General features: G+C 37.4%; 1 protein-coding gene across 2 annotated transcripts in view; it reads left to right on the plus strand.

Annotated features, from left to right (window-relative positions):
• The window catches only part of CFAP20DC (CFAP20 domain containing), a 268258-nt gene that overhangs the window by 198393 nt on the left and 46016 nt on the right, over positions 1-23849 (plus strand). For both annotated transcript variants that reach the window (XM_065885868.1, XM_065885870.1), the window contains 2 exons: positions 9963-10166; positions 19588-19649. In XM_065885868.1, coding sequence (XP_065741940.1) covers positions 9963-10166; positions 19588-19649 — 266 coding nt within the window. The remainder of the gene's footprint in view (positions 1-9962; positions 10167-19587; positions 19650-23849) is intronic.

Genomic DNA, 23849 nt, shown 5'->3' on the forward strand with positions numbered 1-23849 from the left:
AGATATTCTCTTTAGAAAAAAAGACATGACTTTTTATAGGAAAAACATTGTAAAATATATGTAACTTTTGAGTTTAATTTTCACATTTCCATTTTTGAAAATCAGAACTGAATTATGGAAAGACACTTTTAAAGATATTTTAGGCCATGGTATGATGTGAGCAAATTTTTCTCTTAATCATCAAGCCTTTTTTTTTTTTGGATAATAAAAAAGGATTAGTTTCATCGCCTCCCTGATGAACTTGAGCCCAGTATTGGAGCAGTGAATATCATCATATATTTTTTAAGTTATAAAAGTTTACTATTCAATGCAATTTATGCTCAAGAAACTTAGAGAAAAATGAATTTGTAAATTATTTTAGGGTTCTAAAGGCATTATTCCATTACATAAATTTCTGCATTTTCTAGGGTGTATAATACTCTTTGTTCAAAGTGATGCCATCTTTCTCTTTTTGAATTTGCCACTCAAGTATGCCATTTACAACTGTCTTTCTAACAATACTGCATTGTTTGAAGAATTCATAAATGTCTTTCTCACCCCTGACTTGCTTCAGCTACAACAGTATTCCGTTGTTGTAAAACACCTGTCTCAGGGTCAGGTTGTCTTGTATATTATATATCACCCTGGCCCAATTGGGGAGGTTCACTTAGGGGTGACTCTCCCTCCTTCAGCAGCTTCCACCACAGATGCCCACCGACCTCATGCTGCCCTGATCCTTCCCTTTGCTGCCCTCAAGGCCTTCCCCAAACAGGGCCCTATGTCATGTCTATCCACATTTTCATTCTTCGGAACTGAGAAGTCAGGAGCAGTGGGCACCATGGTTCAGAGCACCAGCTCAAATCAGACAGACCTGATTTGAGTCCTAGCTTTGCTTCTTTTTACTTATGTGACCGTGGACACATTTCTTAACCTCTTTTAGCCTTGGTTATGTCATATGTAAACTTGGAGAAAATAACAATACTTATTCCATAGGGTTGTTGTGAGTATTAAATGAGATAGTACATGTAGAACTAGTATCCCATAGTCCAACAGGATATTTTCTTGTACCTATTTATGAGTAGTTAGAATTGTAAACCAGTATGCCTGGCATTCTAAAGCAAACCTTTCAATTTCAATCAAATTCTAGAAACTAATTATTGAGATTGTTCAATAAGTGATAACTATATATGCTTCTTGTCCTCTGCTTATCGTTGAATCCAGTGTTAACATAAGAGTAAATTAATGGGTCACTTCTTCCAGGTAACATGTTGATATTTTTTCAAGGATACACTGAAGAGAGAAAAACATTTAGAAGCAGGATGTGATGGCTCTCCAGTCATTCCCCAGAGACCACCCTCAATGTACTTACCATGTTCCCAGAACTAAATTGTAGGTGTGTAGCTTCATGATTGATGGAGTGAATTGAACTTGGGCAGGACTGACAGCATTTCATAAACCACACTGTTAACCATGGGAAGAATATTTCATTTATTAAATTGGACATTCCTGCCAATTAATAGTCTTTGGAAAAAGAGTCTGATATTTGATATTTTGTTGAAACTGCACTCTTTCCTTGTCTCTGAAAAAACAAGGTCATTATCTCAGTCTTATCTGTCAATGTACTGCTGGGTATATTGCTGAAGCTATAGAACTTGGTGATTAAATAACATTTGTGTCACCAGTAAAAGTATTTGAATTAGGCATAGAAATTTCCCAGGTGGAACTCACTCTTAGCCCTCTTCTTTTTGAATATTTTTCTGTCTGAACTGCTGCTAATACTACAGGGTGGTTTGTTTCTTTCACTTTCTTTGTATCTAGTGTCTAATTTAGTTATCCACCAAGGCAAAATGGTCTAGAATAGACGTATGTTAAAATAATTTAAATGGAATGGTGGTTTAAAATCCAGGTGATGATATGGAATTGCAAGAGTTATTAGGACATTTTGATATCTCCATTTCTGAGTAGTTAGTTATGCAAACAATATGCCAGTTACTCTGATGAAGAGGAGCAGTTTCAAATTCTCAAAAGTTTCAGAAATTGTAGCTAGAAAGTCTTGACAAAAATTAAGAGACTATCAGAAGTATGAATCAATGAAAATACATTAGTGGTTTAACCAACACACTGTGGCGTTTCATTGTCAGTTCTCCAGTATTCCAATGCTAAGGTTAGCATCCTACTAATCGAATGTTTGTGGAAGAAATCCATCTTCTTTGATGTCTTGTTCTTCCTAATTTTAAAGAGGAGCAAGTCAAATTTGTAATTTTCCTTCTTTAGGTAAGAGGTACTAGGCTATTTTCTAAACACAATGAGATTGAGGTCTTTGATTAAGAACCTCGTTTGTGGCTTTAAGGATTTGGAGTACTTGCCATGTGCCAGGCCCTCTACAAGGTGTCCCATACTATCTCCAGTCTCCATTTTCACCCCTCATGAGAGGCCTTACTTATTTGAAAGATAAGGAAGGAGAGAGGTTTAGCTTGTTCACATATAATAAGTAACAAGGCAGAGTATCAAACCCAGGAGATCTGGCCAGAAAAGCCTGTGTACCTTCCACACTGGCCTATCACCCTTAGTTAAAGACCACTGAAAAAATTCTGTGATCATGTGGCAATTTAACTTCTATTGCCACTTGAAGCTTTGCAGTATTTTAATGTGCAGAAGCATACACAGATGTTGGTATATCTCTTGTTAATGTTTTACAACCAGTTTTATATTCTAAACAGTTCAAACTTACTTAAAAGTTATCATCTTCCCACTCCAGAAGCATCAGTTGGCTTGCCTCTGCTGTTTTCATCTCTATAAGCAGCCTCAGTAATTGTTTTCCTCCTGGTTCTTTAAATAATATTTTAAACTACCACTTATTGAATGGCTACTATGCTTGTCCCATGTATAAGGCTACACTTCACCTTGTAGATGGCATATCCTTGAATATAATATAAAACCTGTTCAATTTGGTTTTACTGGATTCCTTCTAGTCTATTATTCTTAAACTCAGAAGATAGATGCTGGAAAATTACAAATTGTTTATCAGCTCACTTTAAGGTTAATAAGAGATCAGCTATGTTTGTCAGAGAATTCTGTCTGAAAATTAGCAAGCTGACTACCAAGGCAAAATATTTGGAAGTATATTTCTTTTTAGGTCATGGATTAAAAGAGTACTCTATACAAATATAGCACATAAATATAAAGATCTTTTTCTTTAAATCTTTTCGTGCCAAGAAAAAGAGAGCCACATATATAAGATAGATAGCTATCGCTTTGCAAGGAATTTTGCCACTATTGGATTTAATTAGCCAACAATTCTTTACCTGAGACATTTTGAGAGATTATTATTCATGAATAATGAAGTATGGATTGAGTCAAGGGTTGTGAAGTGTCTCCAGGTCACACGCTGAAATGTTTGTGACAGACATTTCAGAGGCAGCATTGGGTCTGGTTAAGCCTATGTCCACGTGAATGCCAGGGAGATCAGCTTGGTGCTTTGTGACCACCTAGAGGGGCGGGATAGGGAGGGTGGGAGGGAGGGAGATGCAAGAGGGAAGAGATATGGGAACATATGTATATGTATAACTGATTCACTGTTACAAAGCAGAAACTGACACACCATTGTAAAGCAATTATACTCCAATAAAGATGTTAAAAAAAAAACAAAAAACCATGATCTAGATTCTGACCGGTTGGTTCTTTTGAATAGCCTGACTCTTAATTTATGCTTTGCAAGTTGACGTAGCATCTCTTAAATTTAGCAAAGGTTTTCAAGTTGTACTGTGGCTTGGTCTTTAAGTTTTGATTTATCTCTTTGTGTGGTGAAGACATGCTGAAAGCTACCGTGTAATTATGAATGAGTTATGAGCTCAAGTATGTGTCACTTAGAGCTCATGTTTGTGGCTTCTGTCTTCTCTTCATTCCTATTGTTAGTGGGCCTGTGTCCCCAATGAATCAGAGCAAATTCTTGTGTGGGTAAGTAGCTCAAGAATTTGAAACAAGTCTTCAAGGAGTGCTAGTTGGAAAAGAGATGCTCTAGAACACTAATTTACCATGAGCTATTAGTATTAAAAATGTCAATATAGGAATTAAACACTGTCTGCAAATAGCAATAAGGAGGAGATTAATCTTCAGATTAAAATGCCGATTAAAGTTTAAAATTAGTTTTGGAAAATGGACTTCCACTTTTCTTGCTGTCGTGTTGAGGTTCAAAAACACTCACAAAACTTCCTAATTACATCTTTAAAACTCTTAATAATAAATACAAGTTTGAAACCACCATGATACTGACTCCCAGCCACATTTACAAACTGCTTTTTTCCCCCATTAAGACAGTCCAGAGTAAGGTGCCAATGATTAATGACTAATCACTTCCTAGGAAATCTCTCTTTGACTCTTAGACTTCTTTACTCTTGTTGGCCACAGAGAAGTGTGCATATCATAAACATATACTTAGACGGATTTTCACAGACTGAACAAACACATGTGACCATCATCTGAATCAAGAAAGAAAACGATGCCAGCACCCCAGAAGCCCCACTGTGCTCCCTCCCTGTCACTAGCCTTTTCTGTCACTATGCCCTCACAACCACCCGCTACCTGCCAAGACTAGTTTTACCTGTGTATGGTCTGTTGTGTCTGGGTTCTCTCACTCAGCATTTCATTTGTAAGATTCAATATATCAGTCACTTCAATATAGTGTCCTACTGTGTGACTCTCACACCATTTATTTATCCATTCTACTGTTGATGGGCATTTGGGTAGTTTCCATTTGGGAGCTATTAAAATTATGCCTTTTGGTAGAATTCTATATTCTTTAACACGACTTGGGCCACTTCTACAAGGAAGTGGAACCATCTGGTCTTATAAGATTTCGGTTAAATTCTAGGTATTTTCATTCTTGTTACTCTGGAACAGTATTACAAATTTCATTTCTAAAACAGTATGTATAAGTGAATAATGCTTTCTATGAATATAAGCTCCATACTTCTAACTACCCCATGTTTTCCTGCCTGATGCTTAGAATATGCTTCTATATCACCCTTCCTGTCCTTCAAGGCCTGGCTTAAAGAACATCTCCTCCATGAAGCCTGATCCTACAAGAAGTGACCTCTCTCTTTTCTGAAATGCCAGACTATTTGGTATATCTCCCTTTTCTCACGTTGCCTTCTGTTATAAGAGCCACTATCCCTTTTGTAGTAGTAGCACCTTTTGAGTCTTGGGGTAACTTAAAGGAATACAAAGAGCTGGAAACTGATTGTTAGAACTTTTATTAAGAGTTTTTACAACATGATGTCTCCTATGCCCTAGCCATCAGGCACTGTCACAATGCAAACCTGATTCAGAAAGAGTCTCGAAGATTTTCATAGGCTCCAGAATGAGAATAACGACCCAGTTTTCTCTCAGTTCTGTTACTCTCCCAACCATATAAAATAGAAGGAGGTTCGTCATCTCATCTTATTAACTGGTGTCCATGTCTCACTTTGCCTCTGCACCACCATTGTAAACTCAGTCTTGTGTCACCTACAGTTCAGTAGAATTGGGTCTTATCTGAGGCTCACAAAATTCTATAGGCAGATATTTGATCAATTAAGCTGTTCTGTCTTAAAATCTTTGAGAACACGGATTAGGTGAAGGCCATCAAGTTGAAAGATTATTTTTGTTTGTTGTGTTTTATCATTTTGCTGGAGTTATCAGTTTTCCTTTTAATCATTATCAAAGCTCTGTGTGATTATTAATACTATACCTCAGTATATGTTACCTTATTGTATACTCATTTCTTTAGAACTCTTAATTGCCCTCCTAGATGAAAGCAGGGGCCACATCATACTTGTCTTTGTAACTTCACTGTCTTAGGCTCCCAAAACTGTCTGAAAAAACATCAATGAAAACAAATGGCTTGAAGGCTTTATAAGGGAAGGACTTGCCTGGGAGTCTGAGCACAGCTGAATTATATAGCCTTGAGCCCATTATCTTGCTCCTAAAACAAATCTGATTGATATGTCTCCCCTCTTTCCTACAAGGATATTTTGAGACAAAATTGGGTTATACATAACAGTTTGAGCCTTTAAGAGATAGAATTACATAAAACACTTTGCCTCTCAGGAGTTGCATAATTTAGTTAGATGACATCTTGTTCTGGGTCTACTTTAATGTGAAGACTTTATAGCAAGCCTTCTTTTTTAAAAAAATTAATAAATGATTTAGCCTTTCTGGTGATTTTGAAATGGTTTAAGAGACTGCAAATCAAGAATGTATCAAGGGACTGTTAATTACCTCTCTCTGCCACCAGTTGCTCTATTCATGACCCTAGAGAAAGTTGCTTCTTTCTCTCTGCTCACTCTTGGCTGCCCCTTCCAGGGTGTTGTCAGAATACATTTTACTGTTGTATCAAATAAAATCATGGAAATATAGAGTTTTAAGCAAAGTTAGCACCACCAGTTTCTAGCACATAAAAAGGTCTCAGTAAGTATTTGTGGGATAAATTAAGGAATGATCAATCCATTTCCACTGCAGATTACTGCAATATTCCAGGCACGTATTTACTTCCCCACCCTCTGCTTCAATACCTCTGGTGGTGGAGAGAGTTCACTCCCTATGAAGGCCGCTCATTCCATTTGTCAACAAATTTAATTACTATCACATGCCACCTTAGACTTCTGTGAGGCTTTTTCTAATTCTACTGGGCAGTTGCATCTTAGTCATATCTCTTGTAGTATTGATCATGATACATTATAATACCCCAACTTATAATACCTGTTAGGTCTCCCTTTCTAGACTGAGCTCCATGAGGACAGAAATATGTCTCATTTTCCTTATACTCCCAGCTCCTAGCATAGTACAGAATGGATGAAAGGGCCAAAGAAAATGAGAGGAAAGAATAATAATAACAGGGAGAATATGTATTGATTGCCAACCCAGAGGTCTCCTAAGAGGGATGTACTCACCCCAGAAGAGGTGTATCAAAAGAATCAGCTGAGCTTCACACTATTTACATTTATTTCTTTAAGTTCAACCATTTTCATTTCTATTTTTTGTGTGTGTATGTTTTATACCATACATACTATTTTAATATAGTTGTACGTTTGTTTAATTTTATAAATAAACATATATTGGAAGGTACACACTCAAACACGTTCTGATAAAGGCACAAATCGTTAAGTTTGGAGACACTTAGTGTAGCTGTTTGTCAGGTACTATGCTAAGCATTTGATATACATTATTTTAGTCCACCAAAAATCCCATGAGGTATACACTATGGTTCCATTTTATAGATTAAGAAACTAAGGCACAGAGAGATTAGGTGATTTGCCCAATCACATACAGCTGGTAAATGATGAAACCAGGGCCTGGACTCAGATATGTGTGGCTTAACCACTGCAGCATTCTCTCTTGTTTTTCTGTCTTAGCATCTAGGGTTGTACCCCAGGCACAGTATAGGCTTGTGGATTAAATAAACAAATCAGATGGCTGAATTAATCATACTAAGTACATATAAAAGCTTTATTCTTAAGAAAAATTTTGAAAATAAAATTTCCTTTTTCATTGTAAAAGCATGTATTGTCAGTGCAAGCCAAATAACATACCTATGTGACACGTTAGAATGTTTAGTTCCATTTCTTGACAGAAAAACTGAAGTGAAGGACAGCAAGTCACATGTTTACTATTGATCCCAAAGTCAAATGGCTAGTCTTGTTTTCACATCTGATTACTGAACTACTTTTTTTAAATTGAGGTATAATTCATGTACCATAAAGTTCAGGAGTTTTTAGTATATTCACAACATTCTATAACCACCACCACAGTCTAATTTCAGAACATTTACATCACCCTAGAGAGAAACCCCATACCCATTAGAGATCACTCCCCATTCCCTCTTTCCCCAGTCCCAGGGCAATCACCTGTCTCTCTTCTATCTCTATATATTTGCCTTTTTTGTATATTTCACATAAATGAAATCATACAATCTATGACCTTTTGCTTCAGGCTGCTTTCACTTAGCATAATGTTTTCAGGGTTCATCCATGTTGTAGCATGTATCTTTATGGCCAATAATACTCCATTGTATGGATAAACTAAAATCCATTCATCAGTTGATGGACATTTGGTTGTTTCCACTTTGGGGCTGTTATGAGCATTGCTGCTATGAACATTTTGTGTGTAAGTTTTTGTATGCACATATATTGTCATTTCTTTTGCATATATCCCTATAAGTGAATCGTTGGGCCACATGGCCCATGTTTAACATTTTGAGGAACCACCAAACTGTTTTCCAAAGTGGCTGCACCATTTCATATTCACAGCCAGTGGTGTATGAGGATTACAGTCTCTCCACATCCTCTCCAGCACTTATTACTGTCTATCTTTTGTATTATAACAACCCTAGTGGATGTGAACGGTACCTCATTGTCGTGTTGATTTATTTTTTTCTCATGACAGTGATGTTGAGCATCTTTTGTTTATTGCTCCCCTATGTCTTTGGAATTTAAATTATTTTTATTTTCTTCTTTTTTAAAGTGTTTTTCATTGGAATATAAACTTTGTTTTTCTTCTTGTGATATCTGTTTTGTCCCAAGAACTCTCAAAGCATATTAAATACTCATGGAATCTCTTATTAGAGATTGCATGACTTCTCAGGGTGCCAAGCTGCTGGAGCCATGAACTGTACTTTCCAGGAAATCTCCACATCACATTATTAGATTGCAAGCTTTCATAACCCCCAAGTTATGATGATGATAATGCTTTATTAAAAAGCTTTTAATGTCATAGAAACACCAAGAATTTTTTTTCCAAATTACATTTTCTTAACTTTTTACATCCCTATGAGGCAGAAAAGAAGGCAGTAGCCATCTCAAAGGGTCTTCCAAGAAAATAAGTGTAGAGATTTGAATATCTTAAAAATTCTAGTATGTCATGGAAAAAAGCTTATTGAGCATAATCACTGATTCTAGATGTACCAAAATATTTCGAGATTGTTTTCAAGTTATATGCCAGTCCTGGATGTAAATCACACTGCTCATTCATATGTGATGCTAACATTTCAGCAATGTTGAAGTTAATGTTAGCTACCAAATTTGGTTGAAGCCAGAGAGAAAGGAAAGGGCTTGAAAATTCCATATGCCAGTTTCTTCCCTGTACATTGAAATAATATTTATACTAGCCTCTAAAGGTTTGTAGTAGTAGTCTTGACAGATTACACATTTAGTGAAGTCCGTGTGAGTGTAAGGGTTTATGGTAGCTCCAAGGTCTTTCTGGCTTTCAGACCTTACGTGTTCTTATCTTCAGTCCATATTTTATTTGATGGCTTTTAACAGCACTAATCATTCTCAATCTTACTGTAAGTTGAATTTATTTGCTCATAATGTTCACACTGATGAAAATGATCAATTCTCTTGTAAACTGGACTTTTTTATGGAAAGTTATTTTTCTTTTTTAGAAACTGCTTTAAATTTTTGTTTATTTAGTCAATCCTCAAATACTGGTTGGGCACCAGATGTGAGAAATACAGTAAGACACTCATGGTGCTTGCCTTTGTAGCACTCATAGACTACCTGTGGACTCCAGAAGCAGTTACATAACTGCAATTGTGATAGCGCTAAAAATGAACACTCTAAGATTCGGTGAGAGCACATAATGTGGAGGAACTGATCCAGTTTGGGGTTGTCAGAAAAAGCTTTTCTGAGGAAGTGACACATAATTTGGGCCCTAAAGGATACCTAGGAATTAGCACACGGGGAACTAGCATGTACACAGGCACGAAGACAAACATGAGTTCGATGCTTTTGAGGACCTAAATGAAGTGTGACTGACACGTCAGGAGGAAAAGACAAGGCGAGTCAGCTGGCATAGGCATCATATAAAGGCATATTAAGGATCTGGGCCTCTGTCCATCGGGAGCCATTGAAGGGGTTAAGGCTTTAGAGTAGCATTTATTGGTAGCCCATAAAATTAAGAAAGGCCAAGTGACCCTTTGCTGTGTCACTTTCTTCTCTCTTGGTCAGGAATATGACTGGAGAAACTATCAACCCAGCCAGATGAGTGAATCCGAGTTGCAAATGCTAGCAAGCCTACGGCGGCAACAGAACGAAGAACTGGAGGATACTGGGGCTCCCCATGGCCTGAGCGCATCCCAGGTTGACAACTGTAATGTCAGCATAAGTACCAGCAGCGATGACACAACCACCTGGAACTCCTGCCTGCCACCTGTGAGTCCAGGGTTTTGCATCTTTGTTTACTGCCTTTATCACAAAGCCCAGCCTTGCCTGGGAAAACTAGGGCCAAATGAGGACACTGCTATGAAATCTATTCTGAAATAGTGTTTTAAGTCTGGGGGCATTGTCTTGTCTTAAATCGTCTTATTTACCTTCAGATAAGGTATTTTCATTGTGTGGTGATATATGAAACCATACATTGAAAGAAAAAGAATAATTTTACTGTAGACTCTGGGTATCTCATTGTATCACCACCTCCTAGCACAAACTCTGGCACATAAAGCAGGCTCAACACTTGTTAAAGAAGTGTCTGTTAAATGAACAAACAGAAAGGAGGAGACTATAGATATATGAAGTACTGGTTCGTATATGGCAGCAGCAAAGAACCTTCTGTAGAAGTCACTGGATTTGTGCTGACTCCTCCCTGTGCCTAAGGGCCATATGCTTCAGCAGCTTGTATTTTCCTATATGTTCATACAGTTAAAGCCCTTTCAAATATGACCCATCATTCTCTCTATAGACCAGCAGACTGCCTGAAGCAGGCCAAAGTCTTCCTGTTTTTCAGGTGAAGAAACTAAACTCTGGGCTCAAGCTTCCATACCTGGTCAGTGGTAGAGCCCAGAGCAAAGCCCAGTGTCTTGACTCAGTCCATTCTCCTCTATGATCCTCAAGGATCATATGGTTTAATTGGAGAGACAAAGCAGAAACATCCACGGAACAGTCCTGTGCAACGTAAGAAATGTCATGAGACAGAATAATAAAATCATTATTATAATAATGGTAATTAGAGCTACCATTTCTTTAAGCACTTGAAAACATTTTAAGATCTCCATAGGCCGAAGGAACATTTACTTATAATGCTACATTCAACATCAGATCAAACATATTAAAATGCACTTTTCATCCAACAGTAAATATAACTTTTTTACCAGACAATTTTTGAAAGGAAATATAAAATGATGCAACTTTGATTCATGCTTATATAAAATTACATAAAGGTTGAGTTTAAGTGTAGTTGATGGTGGATATGTTATGTTTTAAGTATTTAGTTAAATATCAATTTTTCAGTTTTCTTTTTCTATTTTAAAGTAAATTTTTTTTCCAGATCTCCAACTTCTTTGGAGATGTTAGAAATCTCAGAGGCCCTGACACTGAGCCTTGTGTTTCTAACTTACTCCTTACTGCCATCCTATGTGGTAAGCTCTATCGAGTTCCCATTTCCAGATGAGAAAATTGAGGCTCTTGAGTAAAGTGACACAGAACTAGTTTAGCATGACTCTCAATTCTAAGCTTCCAAACACCATGATATGGTGACTTCTCGATCTGTGACTTAATTGTCAAATGAGTGCTACCAATATCTAGCAGAAGTTGAGATTTCTGCTTTGGAGAGAACTTACAGGTCTTCAGGGAGGAGGAATTCAAATTGGTTCTAAGTAGATGTGGGGGGAAAAATGATATTAATTTTTCCTCAGGGTTCTTTTTTCCCACCTTGCCCACTTTCCAGGTTTCTCTTGCCTTACTTAGTTGTGCTTTCATTAAACTGAATGATCAAGCATACATAACACCTCAAGCAGCCTTGGTCCCAAAGAGTATCTGCCCACCCAGCAAAAATACCCCGTGTGCTAGTTACTCAGAGTATTCTTATAGCCAGAGCTAAGAACATAAGAGTAGGTTGCAGATTTTTGCCAATGCAGTTTGCAATGGAATAGAAATATTCCTGTCTTATAAAAAATATTTCTTAGCAGTCATTTAAACCAAAAGTAAGAAAGAGAACAGTGGCCTCCTGAACAAGGTCATTCTGTCATGAAGTAACTCAGAGACCCAACATTACAAAGAGCAAGCTGAGAAATGATTATTTAAGACTGAAAAGGCTGAACTCTTGGTTGCCCTGGGTACCGTGTCCTCATCGTTGTCGTGTTCTGGCAAGGACTGAAGTCCTCATGCATGACGACTACTTTGCTCTAAAAGTACACAGCCAAAAGTAACCATTGGTAATGAACTTAATAACGCCTCTATTTGACCAAATGAGAAATTGAAACCAGTCTATTTTTTTAGACAGAGAAAATCATTGAAAAATCTACCTTTGGTATTCATAAGATATGTTTATTATTACATCAAATTCAGTCTATTTCAATGTTGGAACTATCACCAAATGGAAAAGTGCATTCCTTAATGAACCCTGCATCTTGTTGCTCATATAGAGCTTAAATAGAGCAATTTACAAGAACCACTATGGTGTTTCTGGGAGCTCATGACTTTCTCTTTAGAAGTTGTACCAGGGCAGTGAAAAAGAAGAAATGAAAGAGGACATAACTTTATCACAGTGATATCCTGCTTTTCTTGTATCACAGTGATGGCATCATCCTCCATGCTGATCCTCCACACTGACACTTCAACAAGAAATTTGGAAGACATCTCCACTTCTCCCACTCCTTCATTTCCCATACCCATGTGGTCTCCAAATCCTGAGAATCCTCTCTCCTTTTTACATCTTAACCCTCCCTATCTAATACCGTAGCCCTGGCATTTCATTTCTTATCCAACTTCCTTCAGCAGTTTCCTAATACTAAGGTACCTCCAGTCTAAGCACTGTAGCCTGATGGTCAGGAGCATCGACTCTGAAGTCAAATAGCCAAGGTTCAAATCCAAGCTGTGTAACCTTGTAAAGCACTTGGCGCTGTATCTGAGACATAATAAGCAATTAATAAATTAAGATTAGTTGTCATTATTATTCACACTAGTTATCTTTCTAAAGCCCTGATCTGATCTGATCTCTTCCCTGCATGAACTCTCCATAACTCTCCATTGCCTCTTTAGCCTGGCCTGCAGGGCCCCCCGTGATCTGAGACCTGCCCCCCTTCTAGGCACATCTCTCACTGCTCCCCACTTTTCACTCCATCCTTTAATCCCAGTTGTAATTCCCTAAGGGCACTCTGCACATATCCTTGTACCTGATTATCCCTTAAGACTTAGCTCCAAAGCCTTCTTTAACCCTTCTCCAGGCCTCATTGAGAGACACAGCTTCCTTTCTGCCACAAGAGCCAGGATTATCTCCATGCTAACTCTCACCACAACCTAGCTTATTTGTCCCACGTAAATTCACTCCACGTATTTTTTTTGATTGGTACAATATGCTATGGACTCCGAGTTCTGAAAGGAGCAGAACTAATTCTCTCCTTTAACAAGATAACCTCCTCTTTGTGCTTTTGTTTCTCCATCACCTTGAATAGGACTTGAAATGAATTTTTACTTCCCGCATAATCACTACCGATGCCCCACCCAACAAGACTGCTGCATACTCTAGCTACACTGCAGCTTGCCCATCACTGTCATTCCTTTTGTCCACATCATGTCAGTGATGCCATTGCCCATACCCTTTCCTCTGCCTGGAGACCCTCCATCCCTCTTCTCTACACTGAACACTCCTGTTTTCCAAGGCCCGACTCAGATGTCCCAGCTTCATGAAACCCTCCCTCCTGCACAGAATTGTTTTCTTCCTTCTCTGGTTCCCGTTATCTTCAGGCTCAGTGATGGCACTTACCACATCAGGTAACCATTATTAGCGATATCCCTCAGGCCTGGCTGTGATCCCCTTGAAGGCAGGACTGGCACAGAGCAGACACAGGACTGGCACAGGACTGGCAGCCAGCACAGAGCCTGGCATGAGGTCACGCTCAGTAGCAGCTGGTTGTTAGTCATTGGTTGAATAAATCAATGAATAATATTAAAAGATTCCTTTTTTACTCTAAAGTAAGGTCGTTTCATCAAAATTCCAAAATAAACATCAGCTGTGCTTTGCTTAAATAGGTCCTGAATGATGATAGTAATATTTTACATTTAAGATTTGATAGATGGATATTAAATATACACACAAAGAAAAAAATCTCCCTCTGGGGAGGACTTGGTGATCAGTAGTTCAGAAAGAAGATTTAGGCAGGTCACATTCAGTTTGGCATCTTTACCTAATGACTTTAGAAACACTGCAGTCAAACCAGGAAGCCAACGCAGAGCAAAATGCAGTCTTTAGCAAAATCTATTGTGTTTACTGCAAGCTTTGGTTTCTCAGCTTTCCTCAGCATCTGTACAGTTCAGAGTAATATGTACTGTTTAAAAGGTGTTTAGATATGATAAATTAGTCATTTTAAAGTGTAATTAAATGTAACCATATTTCTCATAGCAAATTGGCTTTTGTAGGCATCTCTTGCTAAATAAATCAAGCCTACTGAGAAAACCATTGACCTTTGACAGACAAATTTTTCAAAGTTTCCAACTTAGAACCAAATTCAATTAAAACAATGCTTTACAACTTCTGTGGAAACCAGGCTACAAGTAATCAATTTTGGAGGGTTCTGTTAGGAGTAGCCCTCGTGAGATTTATTCAAAAACTGGGCTCTAGGCAGCCTTAGGAAGAAAACTAGGAATTAGTTATAATGGATTCTTAAGTGAATTTTATTTTGGTGAAGGATTTTGATTGACAGCATAAAACTATGTCTTGAGGGGTGTGTGTGTGTATGTGTGGTGTGGTTTCTTTTTAGGAAGAGGAATAGTTGTTAATAGAAACAGCTTCAAGTGATGACCAAAAGAATTTAAACTCTGCATCAGCCAACCTGGGCTCAAATCGCAGCTCTGCCATTTGCTAGCACAATCACTTATAAAATGGGAATAATAAAGGCCCTTCATCGTGTTGGCATGGTGGGAATTGAATGTGTACACGGAATGCGTGTGCCCAGTGCCTAAAAGAGTAGGCTCACGCTAACTGTAATATGCTGCTCCCCCAAAGATGTTCTCCTCAAAGGGCCACTTGAGTGGTCAGAAAAGATTTCTAGGATATTTTCCCTTTTTATCACCACTGAGGGCTGTAAGAATGAGCAGAGGTTCTGTTGTGCTTGTTTTGATGTGAGCTTAACCATTAGAATTCAGACTGACCCCTCAGAGCTTGACAAATAAACTCACTATTTCAATATTTCATTATTTCTCAGTCCCACCTCTAACCTAGATTCAAGAAAAGTATGCCTCATATGCATGCTACCCTGTCAGCAGATGCCTCAAAGCCATCATTCCTTCAAGTTAACAATTCCCATAACCTAATATCAAGCATGTAAGACTCCTCAGCTTGTTAAAGAAAAAAAAATCCTCACATGTATCCATCAACATGGCACACTGCAGAGCATGATATCTGGAGAAAAACGAGGCAAAATGCACTTAATAGGATTACAGGCATATGGTGAGGTTCTCTAACAAGTTATTTATGGTCTTGATTAACCTTGCAACATCTTTGCCATTTTCATATGTTTTACGTAACAACAGAAAAATATTGCCTTTACCTTTTAACATGGCAGGATTATCTTATCTCCTGTCCTTTAATTTAGCCTTCAATTCTCTCCCTCACCCCAAAATTTCTAGCAGCTTGATTATGGAAAAGCAAAGCTTTTTGTGCTCCACGGCAGTTAATTTCACGTGAGTGTAGTTTTTCTGACACTAGTGCATAGCAACAGCGCCACCAAAAGGACAAGGTCCCAAGTTTCTAGGATCTGTTCCATTTTTTGGCTCATCAACATATCATGTTTTACACGGTGATTGCTGGTTGCTAGGTGTCCAATATGTAACACATTGGCATTTCAGGCTCTTTATAGGTAATAGGTCTTAATTTGTTCTGGTCTGTAGATTCATTAACTTCTTAGCTCTCTTTGGGTATTAGTTTTCTTTTAATGGTCCTGAACTAAAAACGTAAGTAGTTGATTGTGCTAAGCTGCAGATAAATCAGATGAGCAGCTGTTCTTTATACCACCATAGAAATAATATACAAAAATTAATATCAGAGTCAGTGTAATTTCTGTGCTGTCAGGAGAAAATATTGAAATGTGCGAGTTGTTCTGTGTTTAGTGACTATGAAAGTCACCCCATGAAATAAACTTTTCTCATTCTTAGAGTATTGTCTATTATATCTTATGTTGTCCCAAATTTAGCAATGTGGCAAACTTATTTTCTTTAATTTTAAATATATAGTGACATGTCATAAGAATGAAATCAGATTAATTTAATTTATGGCAAGGAGATAGTCTTATATATATCAAATAAATGTATTTCAGGACTACTTTTTCTTCCTGCCATTAACTGAACTGAGTTTGTCATACTTGTTATTCAGAAACTTAGGTATTCACCCCTTTAGGTGAACCCCTGAGCTGGGTTAAGCACTACAGCTTACTGGTTCAGAGGGTAAACTACGGAATCAGACTGCCTGGGTTCAAATTCTGGCCCCACTATTTCCTGACTGACATGACCTTAGGTTAACACCCAGTGTCTGAATTTCCTCCTCTGTTAGATGGAGTTGTTAATCCTATCTATTTCATAAAATTGCCGTGAGGATCAAATGAGATAATACCTGTCAAGGTTTTAACACAGAGTAAGTACTCAATAAGTATCAGTTACTGCTGTTATTATTGTTGTCATAGTTATTTGTAGGAGTTAGTTATTATTCCTTTGCTGCTTCTTATGGAACTCTCTAAATGCGGCTGAATTCCAAAATCAATTTTATTTTTTTAACTTGTGCTTTCATGGAATGTTACCTACCTAGAATAGTAGAAATAGGTTTACTGCCGCACAGGCACAGAAATGTATCTATTCCATTCGTGGATGGGGACATCTGGCTTCAGAAGCCCATCTGTTCCCCCTACCTCCACCCCACCATGTTCAGAGAGCTTTTAGAAGCCATTAGGCACGTTCCCGTTTATTCTGATTTGGGCCTGGGAAAGCAAAATGACATCATTGAAGTGAAAGCTCTGCCCTTTGAAAGCATCACAGCAAAGTTATGGGAACTGAAATATCTTGAAGGAGCCTTTTAGCTGCATCATTGCCATATCCCTTCCTGTCCCTGAGTCTGATTATGAAATTAGGAGACATGTACAGAGAAAGGGAACTGGGATCACCCAGTTTTGTATTGTACCCACTTCAAAGCAAGACTTGCATCCTTCCCCAACAGAGTCATTAGCAATTAGGGTTTATAAGTCAGTTTACAGCAGTTACACGTATGAGTCAGAATGCTCTGCCATGATTTGCTATTATTCAATTTAAATCGGCTATTGAATAAAATATTTGGCGGTAAACACTTGGTAATTAGTTTTCAATAGTAAAACTTGAGGAGTTGGATATTCAGAGTGAGTTCTACTACCCTACAATTATTTTTAACTGAATTTTTTCATTTACTTTTCTGTCTATTCATGTCAGCCGTCCTTACTACTTCAAAAAGTTTCCACTGATTATTTTTCTCTTTTCTAACACTTAAAAATCACTGTGAATGTGAATCTTTTATTTTAGTGTTCTTTTGTACTGCTTGTTTCATTGGATCTGTTTTATATAAACATGAGCAAACATGAAAGGGCCAGTCTGTGTAGTCTATGTAAGAACTCGGTCACAAACCAAATAGGATTCTGTAACCATTTCTGTTCTCCAGAGACTGGAGTAAGTCATTGGGAATAAGGGGGTTAGGGACAGGTATAAAATACAATTATCAGTATAAAATTAAGAAAATGGAAATTTGCCTGAATATCAGGACTGTGATGCATAGAGAGTTATTTAAATGCCTGTAAAAGTAAATAGGCAGAGATCCATTCACTAGAGGCCTGAGTACAGGTGAAATTGTGGACGAATACTAATGAACGTATTATCAGGAGTATTTCTGCACCACTGTGAGTTTGTCTGGAGAACCTAGTCCCCTTGCTTACTAATTCCTTTTTTGCTGTGAAATAATAAAGCCTAAATCATAGAACTAAATTTCACTTGCAAATTGCTGGAAGTCTTATTTCTCCAGTGAGATCAAGTATGTCTTAGGACATGTTTTTCCTTCCACTGTTCTCCCAGCTGTTTTTTCTTATTACTGAAATGGTGATGCACTGATATTGGTTCAATTACCAAAGTATCTGAGTACATTCAAGTTCATGGGGCATCACAGATAGGCTAAGTGACTATGATTATTAGACAGGGTGTTTGATTTAAATTAAAGGAACACTTCCAAGAGATTATTTATAGAGGAAGACAGTTTAAAGAATTCCCATCACCCATGTCATTAATATTTTAGGACCCATTAAAATAAGGAATATGTGCCTTTTATGTACAGGCATCATTGCTACGCTGTTTTCTTCAGTTGGGGTCAGCACTATGGGTCCACATTATGGCTGAGAAAACCTTAACGCCAAACCCATTAGGTAAGGAAGTAACAGAAGCCCTCTAAATGCAATTCAAAAATGTGTACCAAATTCCAAATTGTAATAAAATGAAAATGTTAAAAATGATTTTCATATTAGAATTACATGGTTGTTAACCACATAAGAAAAATACTTTGAGGTGATATTCAAAAAGAGAATTTCTATCAGATATAATGAAATTTTCTCCCTTTATAGAACAAAGGAAAAACATCAAGTTCCATTGGAGGCAAGTGTTTAAAGCTTGCATGGAATGAAGCTGTTTACCTATGTTTTGAAAAAGGTAGTAACTTAAAGATTTCTTGCGGAGGGGGAAATTCAGATTTCATATTTTTGTCAGGTATTGGCATCACTTTTTTCAGTTCTCTGATTAATGCTTGAGGTTTTATTATACACTCAGGGAAAATGACCGCCTTGACCTAAGATTTACATGTGTAATTCCAATAATGAAAATAGAGGACTTCCCTAGTGGCACAGTGGTTAAGAATCCACCTGCCAATGCAGGGGACACCGGTTCGATCCCTGGCCCGGGAAGATCCCACATGCCACGGAGCAACTAAGCCTGTGTACCACAACTACCAAGCCTGCGCTCTAGAGCCCACGAGCTACAATTATGGAGCCTGCACACCACAACTACTGAAGCCCACGCACCTAGAGCCTGTGCTTCACAACAAGAGAAGCCACTGCAATGAGAAGCCTGTGCACCTCAACGAAGAGTAGCCCCCGCTCGCCGCAACTAGAGAAAGCTCACACACAACAGTGAAGGCTCAAAAAGAAAATAGAAGTTATCCTTGCAAACTTAGTAACATTGAGATATAAATATATATATTCTATATCTCCGGGTCTCCAGGTCATTGCTGATACTTGGTATATACAGCATTAGTTCCAGGAGATGTCTTGTTTTGTTTTGTTGTATCTGGAAATAGCAACCTTTGTTAACAGTATAAAAATTCCACAAGGAGGAGGATTCCACACATGAACTTTAATTACGCCATAGATGCTGTCTAATCCAGTGACTGATAACCTGTGTTTTCTTACATATACCACTTTGTTACTTGCTGGGTCTCCCAAACAACCTTCGACTTTTTGTAAAATAAACCAGCCCCTTCTTACAGGTTGTTTCTCAGGAAAAAATTACAGTAATGAGAGTGCATGTGAAAGTACCTGTAAAGAGCATTATGCTGATTAGTACCTCACAAATGTTTTGTCTTTTACAGCCTGTCAACCAGGGTCATCACTATCAGAAAGAAATGAATCCACCTTCTCCTTCTAACCCCCGGTAAGAATCATTAATAAGCTAAATTTTTTTTAAGATTATTTAGGAATTGACTGTGCATTTTTCTTGGTTTCATGAAATTGTTTTCCAAACTTCCGAAAGGCTTCGAAAGTTCTTTTCTATAGATGTTTTAATTCAGCCTACTTTTCTTAATCAGACTATGGTGTCATGGTTAATAGTGTAACTAGGTTTAAATAGCACTTCTGCCTTTTACTAGCTGTGGAACTTTGAGAAAATCATTTAAGTCAACGTAATTCAGGCATAATAATTACCTCGTAGTATTTTGGGGAGGATCATATGGACTAATAATACATGAAAAATCCTTAGCACAGTTCCTGTCACATAGCAAGCTCTCTTTAAGTGTTCATTTATTCAGTATTATTCTATTTTCATAGGTGTTTCATCTTAATAGGTCTTTGAAGTTTAGTACATTTTAGGCATGAATTTTTTTTGTATCACCTGGTGCCTTTACATTCATCAAGATAGCTAATATGAGTTCGAGTGGCCATTCTCTTTTTTCATAATTTCGAAGTTCGTAATCTCAAAATTATTTTATTATTTCAAAAATGTCATTGACACTTGAGTCATTTGACAATATAGAAGAACCTTATTATATTAGGCTCATTAGAGATAAGTGAATCTGAATTCAAGTTTTGAACTATATGTAGTATTATATGGCTTTCTAAAAATAGCTAAATAAGCTAGTTTATCAGTATAAGTCAATATCACTTTATTACTGTTTATTAAATACTAAGAATTTACTGAAAATCTATCTATCTTGGGCTCCACCCACAGGATCTTAGTTATCATAAGATTATAATAACTAATTATCTAATTAGTTATTATAATAACTAATGCACCCCATTATCTAAATGCATCTCATTATCAAGCTCTCTCACCTGAGAGAGACAGGCAGAAGGAATTTGTTAAATAAGAATACAGGGCTGTATCGTGGAAGCCAAGGGCAGCCAGGCCTCAGGAGGGATCTGAAATGAGGAGCTAGAAAGCAGAGAGGCAGGCAGGCAGTATCCTCACTCCATCTCTGTTTGCTTCTTCCTATCTGCTCAGTTCTTCTAAGCACCAGCTTTCTTTACTTCTCAGTCACATATAGCTGTCTTGAGTTTACATATTACATTTCAAAATACATGCTGAGGCTGACAGTCTGTGTCTGAATCCCAGTTCCTACTTTCCAGGAGAAAGAATGTGATTGGCCTAGCTTGGGCCAAGTATCCACTTCTGGTCCAATCAGCAATGAAGAGCCAACCAACCAAGCCATGTAAAATTAACATGGCTAGCAGGAAACCACATACATGGTTTACAGGACTTTTAATGGGGTCCAGAATATTCATGACATAGGTAGAGTAAGTGTTCTTTATTAGTAATCTCTTCTACGTGTGTCTGGTCTATATACTTGATCTGGTCATTCTTGCATGTTACCTAGTAGGGGAAATTGTCACTGTCATAATAAATGTGATAAGGAGTTGAAAACTGAGATTGTAATTTCAGTGTATATAAAAAGGTGTTTAAACATTCTTCAAAATAGTTATCTCTTGATATGCATATATGTCTCTTGCAATCTTGCAGCTCATCTAGATTTGACCAATAAACTCTTTATCTATATATGAATAAGCTTTCAACGTAATTGGAAATCCAACTTTGGTCCAAATTATAACAGTCACGACTTGTAAGCTGAGTAAATGAGAGTGATGGAAAGTGATGTTAGAAAGTGGAGCATTTTGTTTCAATAAAAGGAAAATGGGGACCTAATTTTCATCCTACTTCTGCTACTAACCCAGTGTATGATCTCAGACCAGCCTCTCAAACTGTTCAGACCTAATAATAAGAACACCCTCATGTGTAAAGGAAACGATTTCAGTTACAAGCAGCTCTCTAAGGTCACTTACAGATTTATGATTTTGTGACTTTGATGAGACTCATTATAGACTTTCCATATGAAAACCAGTTCCACTATTAAAGGGAACACTGCCCTATATAGGAAACATACCTCATATTATTGGATTAATTAATTAATGTTTAGATGTGGTAGTATTTGATTTTAAATCTCTTAAAATTTGATTCCCAAAGATAGAATATAAGAAAATTCACCAGCTAAATAGACAGCATATTTTATTTAACCAATTAAATGTTCATTCATTTATGAAATATTAATCTACATTTTCACATAATAAAATTAAAAGCCAGATTTCAAAGCAAAAAATAAAATGCTGCCAGCACCATTTTCCAGCGGGTTATCCACCAGTTTCCTAGAAAATTATTATGTGGCTGTTCAGAAAATCTACAGATTACATGGCTTAGCTCTTGGCTCATAAATCCAGTAGCTTGGAGAATTGGCAGAAAGGCATTATTGGACCATAAATAAAGAAGATGATAAAATTATGAGGTCAGCATAGATCATCATATAAAAATGGGATAAACTGAATCATGCAATACATGTGATTTAATTTAAAGTTGAGAGCTATGATTCTTCTTAAGATTTGTGTTGTATTTCTTATAAATAGTATCCCATGCTTTAGACCCTACAATACAGAACTTTAAAATTAAGCTTTGAAGTTAAAAGATACTAATAATGACTATTGAAAAAATAAGAAATGAAAAGTTAAGTCTCTATGTCTACCCCCTTGGATAAACAAGCATCTCGCCTGAAACTTGTTGAAAGTTTGGTGTGCAGAAGCTCTGAACAACACATGAGAAGCAGGAAGGCTCTAGATTTCCTGAATTAAGTGTTGTTGTGATCAAAATAATGCAAACATGACGGGGATCGGGGACATGTGTGTGCAGGTCCTCCAAGGGGAGAGTATGATGGTGCCCTTTGGGAGGTAAAATGGCCACGTTAGCTTCAGTGAAATATCTGCAACTACTCCAGAGACCTAAGAACCTAAGATTTGTAAATTATATGGACTCATACTCACATATGTACATATTTAGAGAGTCAACTTTCAGTTAGCTTTATTAATACAACAGAATAACCAATATCCCCAAGCTTTATTAATATAACAGAATAACCAATATGCCCAGTCTTTTATTTACATTTTATTCTGGAAAGATTTTTATTTCTGTACCATAATTACCTTCTTAGTTTTATATATTGATGAGTAAAGTTAAAGATAGTATGCAGTCCACGAAGCAGACAAATATGTGTTTTGAAAAGTTATCTCTAGGGTAAAAATGGCTAAAACTCTGCATATATTCATATAGTGGTTTCCTTAAAGAGTTCACTTGTGCTCATAGGGCAATGCTTGATATTGGATGGAGGGTGGGATACAATGTTAGTCATTTCCTGAGAAGTTTGCAATCTGGGGATTGAAATACACATGGTTCACCAAATCATATTCCCTTGTGTGTCTAGATTTGCAACAAAGCCATTTCCCCTTGCTTTGGTAGGCATGGGGGATGGGGATGATATTTCCACTCTTTTTGCCTAACATTCTGATGGACACTTAGCATCTCAGTTGCTGGGGCCCTTGCTTCCATTGTTCACCCACACTGCATCGTGGGGCACTGACAGCTTGTATGACAATGTGCAGAAATGGCTAACATAATCTAATACAATTTAAAGGAGTGTTGGGAGGAGGAAACAATTTCACAGTTCATTCATGTTGAGAAATGTTTCCTAGCATGTAAACTTACATGCTGCCAAACTGAGCAAAATGGATGCTGTTCACAGTCTTCAGTCATTTATTTTAAAATGCCGTCTATTGGTTTGCGGGGTTTAGAGCTGTCCCTTAGGCACATCTACGTATGTGTTCATGGAGATTCTTCAGAACAGCTCAAGATATTTTAGCTCAGGAACGGGTTTTATAAAGTAAGCTGTGATTACATTCTGGTTGTCTGTTCATATGGATGGAGTCGATAACCAGTCTTGCGTTTCAAATGATGATTACGCTTGCTATTTTTATAACTCATTGGTAAATTAAGGGGGGGAGGAGGGAAGGTAGTCAAAGGCTCTGTAAGGTTCCAAATGTTTATGGAAATAAACAATATAGAAAATAATTCTAGACTGACCAAACAGTCATGAACGGCATGGTTTTCTTTCTAACCTGTTTGCTTTATGATTTAACATTTATCCATAATTTTTTAAAATGTCCTTGCAGATTGTGTTAGGGCTTGAATCCTTTGCAGCCTTGCCACATGTTTGTGCGATATGAACATACTTATAACTATCATTATCCGATAAATCCCTGT

Source organism: Phocoena phocoena, chromosome 10 (genome assembly GCF_963924675.1).
Source record: "Phocoena phocoena chromosome 10, mPhoPho1.1, whole genome shotgun sequence".
Taxonomy (NCBI): Eukaryota; Metazoa; Chordata; class Mammalia; order Artiodactyla; family Phocoenidae; genus Phocoena; species Phocoena phocoena.